The following is a 6,117-nucleotide window of genomic DNA, read 5'->3' on the forward strand; positions in this document are numbered from 1 at the left end:
ATTTTCTCTAATCCATACAGAGTCAGAAGTATCCATACATACAGCCCCACTAATATTTTGTCATTTCTCTGCACCTTTGAAAGTTGCACTTCAACAACAAGCTTCTGGTTCTATTCTGGCTTGATATTTGACTTCTCTTCTTTGCAGGAGGGTTCATTTAGATTGGTTGGTTTACTGGCACGTACATGGCTGTTCAGCCTAGTCCACAAATTTTCAGGAGGGTTGAGGTTGGTGTTTTGAAAAGCCAAAAGCTTAAGGTTAATCTGCTTTATCCAATCCAAAACCAGTTTTGTTGGTACACCCAACACCTACCTTAGATTTGAAAAGAAGCTGAAGAAGTGCATCCACTTTGTGCACTGTACCTGTACCACTAGCAATAAAACAGCCCTGCAGCATGATGCTACCACCACCATGCTTGACAGGCACGTGGCCTCTCCTTCATGGTCAATCTTGGCACAATAGCTTTTTTTCCAAACCAATTTCCTGTCACTGAGGGTGACAGATTGGGTCTTCCCAGAGACCTTGGCAAAGTAGCGACATATCTGAATAAACTTGTACTTGCAAATGTATGAACTGATGATCTTGGAGTCAGTACTTGTTTGGAAATGGATCTTGAACTTTCCTGTTCTTCTGAGTATCAGTCAATCCAGTGAGTGCAGTTACGCAAATCCTTTTTATGATTGCAAAGAGAAACTGCCAGTTGTACTCAGTCATGTGATGTTTACAGCTCTTGGCTATTTTAAATTAAAGTACACTATAGAGCCTTCAGCACCACTTACTAAAAGACCAAAGTGAGTGTATATATAATTTTGATCCTGTGGGAAATAAATAAATGTGCCCAAAATGTGCCCAAATAAATTAATACTTGTGCACTCAATTATTATTAAAGATGTGTGATATACAGTCATTCGACCCTGGAAAAAGAACAGTTCAAAGAATTTATCAAAAGCTCAAGATCACATTAAGATTTAAGTCACTAATGAGTGGATACAAACTTCTGACCACGACTGCAAATCTCAAGAGGTTCTGTTTGTACTAATAACTCTGACTTGAACTCTGCCAAAGTGTCATATGTGGGCTGCAGGATGAAACTGCAGACCAGCAGGTGACTAAGAATGTTAAAGGTGTAAACATGCAGCGATGTAATGATGGCTATCTGCCACAAAACAGGCTGACGAGACAGTTCGACCTATGACTGAATTTAGAGAAATGTACCCTGATCACTGAAGACAGAAAATATCTGTGGATGTTTTTAGCAGGTGACTTTTGTGGGGGTCATTTAGAGTCATCAGTACGACCTTATGTGGTTCCTCTCCCCAGCTTTCCAGCCATACTAAATATGTTATATGCAACCACACTTACGTATCGTAATGGAAAGCTGATCCTGCTTAGAAGAAACCATCTTATGACAGGAGTCCAGAGTCCTTAAAGCCTTGTTTCCACTGAGCTCCAGAGGATCATCAGCAGTGGAGCATGGTGTTAGCTATCTGTGTTTTACTGCCCTCTACTGGGCGGAACTTGAAAGTGTCCTTAGCTGAAGTTTAAAATAGTTAAAATGTAACAAAAACCTCGAATAATAAACGCAATCCACTGACGAAGGCGACTAAACGTGTTTTTCCTTAGACTTGATAGCAATAAGATTAAAAAATACAAAAGGAGCTCTTGAAGAGGGTAAAATAATTGATCAATTGTGGAAAATGATAAATAAATAAACTGTTGTTAACTCCCATCTTGTAATTCTGAGGTTTATTGTTACACTTTCACTGATATTGCTATAAATGAAATCATGTTTTTAACCGAGTCTCACATTATTGTGCTGCCCTTTTTTAATGTTTTGACGACTCTGTGCATGATTCAGTGCTGTAGATTATTCATAAAATCCACTTCTAAAATAGGGCACGCATATTCAAACGTCAGGAAAACTGGGATCAAACTGTGGCGCAAACACTTTGTTTATGTTGTTGATGTTTCGCGAGCTCTGCGTCATATTTTCGCACAGACTGAAGGGAAAATGAAACTGATGTTAAGTTTCGATTCCACGCCAAAGCTGATAGAGCATATATACAGAAGCTGCCTGCAGGTCAACATTCACGAATCAAACGCTGATTATTTCACGTCGACGTTTCACCTCAGCGGACAGAGTTAATCCACAGCCGAGCAGCATGGGCAGATCCACAGGTAAGACATCATTTATTTCATTGAGTATTTTATTAATATGAGGTGGAAAAAATTTTTTTTTTTAAATTTCTTGCAGTGTTTGTTTTGATCACCATGGCTGCTGCGTCAGCATTTAAGTAGCAGCGTTAAAGTTCTTAATTTAAAACCGAGGAGGGGAAAACAGCTTTTTGATGAGCTTGATGATTTTTTTTACATTTATTTTTCACTGTCTGCATTTTTTTCTTAGTTTTTGCTTTTTTCTATCCAAATGACAGTGATGTTGTGTAGTTTAGTTTGTTTTTGTGTTCTTAGTTTTTCTTTTGCTTTTTTTACTCCTTTGTGCAGAATGGATTCCTGCTTTATGGTTGGACGTCTTTAATGACCTGCTGTATGAGGACAATCAGCTTGATTATGAAGACCAGTGGACTCTCAACTTTAGCTACAGCCAGACAGACACAGTCACCAAGGACGAGAGGAAAAGAGGCTGGAAGGTTTATGCCCACTGTGCCCGTGGAAAGTACGTTCCCTGAATACTCTCAACATTTCTTGCGTTAATTTCCTTCAAATAGAGCCTGTGTGAGGTAACAGTCACTGAAAATATTAATACATATGCTGCAAAGGAGACATAGATACAAATATTTCCTTGCTATGGTTACGCAATCTCCACCCATTCCTGTCCACATGAGCAAACAGCTGATCTGATGATATGTCTGTGTGACAGCTGTCTCACCAAGCAGTCTACTCAAATGGAGAGAAACTTGTTCTGCCACCTGGTTAAATAAGTTACCTGAGCAAGTTTCTTCTTCTAACCTAAAATCAGAAAGAAAGTTGGACCCACAAGGTGCCAGACTGCCCACTAAAGCCTTGTGTGTCTCCTAGTCTGTTTTCCACTCAAAGGAAGCACAACGTTCATTTAATTAATGAGGAACAAGGGAGGAAAGAAGCAGTTCATTTTCTAGAAACAGAACTGAGGATTGCACAAAAAGTCTTATCATTTCTTATTCCTCGTGGTTTATCTCTACGTGGCAGTCACACCTCAATAAGCAAATGATAAGTGTGAGAAAGAAGGGGAAAAGGACTGATTTAGCCTGTGGTGATTTGTCATCATCCTTCCATCCAACCTCAACCATACTGGCCCCATCCACCCTCCCCTATAAAGTCATCTGGCTGGAAAGTTATACGGTTTAGAAGAGCAATATGATAAAGCAGCTGCGACATGGGAAAAGTGAACGCCTGCACTGAGATAGCAAGGTTAGTGATAACTACTAGGCTGAAAATAACTCTGTGCTCTGTATCTAATCACTTCTCCACAGATTTCAGTGTGCGTCCTGCAGAAAGACCTGGCCCTCAGCACGAGTGGTGGTGTTGTTCCGGTACCGGCTTCAGAGGGGCCGCGGGACGGTGATCATGCGGCCCTTCGGTCAGGCCTGTCGTCGGTGCCAAGATGGTTTTGAGCTTGGTGGATTTTCCGAGAATGAGGTGGAACATGCTCTGCTGAGGGTGTTTGCCAAAATCAGGAAGAACTGCTACGGCGAGGATGATGATGACGACGATGTGTCATCCACAGAGTCCACCGTAGTGCGGACCAGACCCCACGAGGACACCCTGTGTGAGGGATGCTGTATGGGCATTTGCTGTCAGGATGACAGCTAGAAGTGTGTGCATGCGTGTTTGTGTGTGTGTGTGTGTCTATCAAAGTGTGAGTGCCATGACAGCCTCCTTTTCCAGTTTGCACATGAAATTTTCTTCAGCAATTTGAAGTTTAAAGGCTCTTTATTGTTATGAAGGTTCTTGGTCGGGTAAAAAAACAACAACAAAAAAACAGGACCAATCACCAGATATGATAAATTTTCTATATTTTTTATTGTATTGTATTTGTACTAATTAAGTAATAAAATTTTGTGAAATTGTGATCAAGTTGGGTTTCTCCGATCTATTTTTTATTTTTCTTGAATTCATCTTTTACTGAAATAGACATGAGAATAAATGGGATTTATGGGATGGGATTTTATAGAAGCTGAAATTAATTTAGATCATCCTTCAAAAGAACTGCCCAAAAAAAGTTCCTGCAGATGTTTCAAGATGTCTGACGAGAGGCGAGATTTGGTTCAGGAAGGATTTATTTGCAAGTAACACAAATTTAGTCACATATTTAGTCAAATATGGAAAAATCCAGCACTGTCATTATGTTGAGTTGAGCTACAAAACTGCTGGCCTTGATTTTTTTTTTTTTATGGGAACGTGATAATAAACTTAAACTACACATAAAAATATAAAACACCACAGGAAGCTCGAGTCCACAGGAATGTTAAAGCCTGAACTAATAAACTGACATACGTGTGCACGAATACTGGTTCAATGACTTCAGGCTTCCTATTCTGAGCACCTCCCATTGTTTTCATTTATTTTCATTTACTATTGTTGTTACCGTGTAAAGTCAAAAAGGGAGAGCAGCGAAAAATATTTCACAACGAAAGTTTAGAGCATATTTTCACTTTCAAAGGATAATTTACAAACATTTCAATTTTTTCATTCATTATTTTTTGCACAAATATTGTGTAACCACAGAACACAGAGGCACAAGTATAAAATGCATCCAAAGCATCATTAATACAGACATAATACTAAATATATATTATTTCCCCTTAATTTACTAGAAATTAATAGACAACAGTAAAAAATCACCTGTGAAGCTCTAAAACTGGGTAAAAACAATTAGAAAAGTTTGATAAGCTTTCTTCTTCATCCAAACATTCAGGAATGAGCCAAAGATTATAGTTATCACAGAGCTTATCAGGACAGACATGCAGCATTTTTGCTGAAGGTGACTGTGTTTTTACAAAATACACAGGAGAAAATTCCCCACGAGTGTGAAGTGCTTTCAGATAAGAATGCCACAGCGCAGAGGAAAGTCACAGGAGAATCAGGAACACATGAGAAAACTCAACTTCATATTTAGTTGTTTATGTCAGGTAATAAGTAACACTTCAGGACACTCTCCTGACTCCTGCAGGAGCTCCTTTATTTCCCATATCTGCATCTTTTGACCTGGCACAAGTTTTGCACTGGATGCACTTCCTGATATGAGCAGCAGTGATAGTGCACTATCATTTGAATCAGTTTATCCTATCTGTCCAGAAGTTGATTCTGTTCATGTGGACGTAGCGTTTTCAGTGGGAGAAACGCTTCGTCACTCATCCAAGTGACTTATTCAGTCTCAGCTGACTGCAGGTTTCCCCAGCCTTATAAACAGTACATTTGCACAATGACTGAAACCAGTCACTGAAGGAACAAAGGGCTGTGAGGTCGGTTCCTTCATCATAATTATGCAAATTCTCATGACCGTTGATTAACAACCACTGATCAATCTTCAGTCAGCTGAGACTTCCGCAGGGTTGCAGGGGCAGCAGCCCGAGCAGAGAAGCCCAGAATAGGAACATGAAATATCCCGAGTTTCAGTATCTGTTAGTTTATTGAAATAAATGAATACGTAAATAAATGAGTAATATTAATAATGAAAACTTGCCTGGTGAGGCATTTATTGAGACTATGGTTGCACAGGACTAAGAGTGGCTGCTTGTTTTTATTGTTGTACCTGTACAGATGTTCTTGCCTCTGACTTATGTCCTCCGTGCATGAACGATAAAAACTAAAACTGAAACTGAAACATTTGCAAACAATAAAAACTAAACTGAAAAGAGCAAACACTCTGGAAATGAACTGAAACTACACTGAATCGAGAGGAAAAAGTCCAAGTAAATGATGCAATAGCGGAGACTGCATGGAAAAGGAAAGCAATGTTAAGTTTCGCTTTCCAAACATACACCTGAGAAGGTGGAACACGCCCTCCTTGGTCATCATCAGAGCCTGAAGCGAGGACCAAACCCCACGAGAAGAACCAGGCATGCCGCATGGATGAGAATGATGACTAATGTGTGTGTTTGTGTGTGTGTGTGTGTG

The 6,117-nt window shown here is 39.7% G+C and overlaps 1 protein-coding gene across 1 annotated transcript; it reads left to right on the top strand.

The window, feature by feature from the left end:
* Positions 1-2,043: 2,043 nt before the first annotated feature.
* Positions 2,044-4,074, top strand: LOC102308446 (receptor-transporting protein 3). Its single transcript, XM_005917440.3, has 3 exons — positions 2,044-2,178; positions 2,503-2,674; positions 3,471-4,074. The coding sequence occupies exons 1-3, from the start codon at positions 2,163-2,165 to the stop codon at positions 3,808-3,810; spliced, it is 528 nt and encodes a 175-aa protein (XP_005917502.1). The 5' UTR covers positions 2,044-2,162; the 3' UTR covers positions 3,811-4,074.
* The last annotated feature ends 2,043 nt before the right edge of the window (positions 4,075-6,117 follow it).

Source organism: Haplochromis burtoni, unplaced genomic scaffold (assembly GCF_018398535.1).
Source record: "Haplochromis burtoni strain Fernald_Lab_line unplaced genomic scaffold, NCSU_Asbu1 Contig_25, whole genome shotgun sequence".
In the NCBI taxonomy this organism is placed as follows: Eukaryota; Metazoa; Chordata; class Actinopteri; order Cichliformes; family Cichlidae; genus Haplochromis; species Haplochromis burtoni.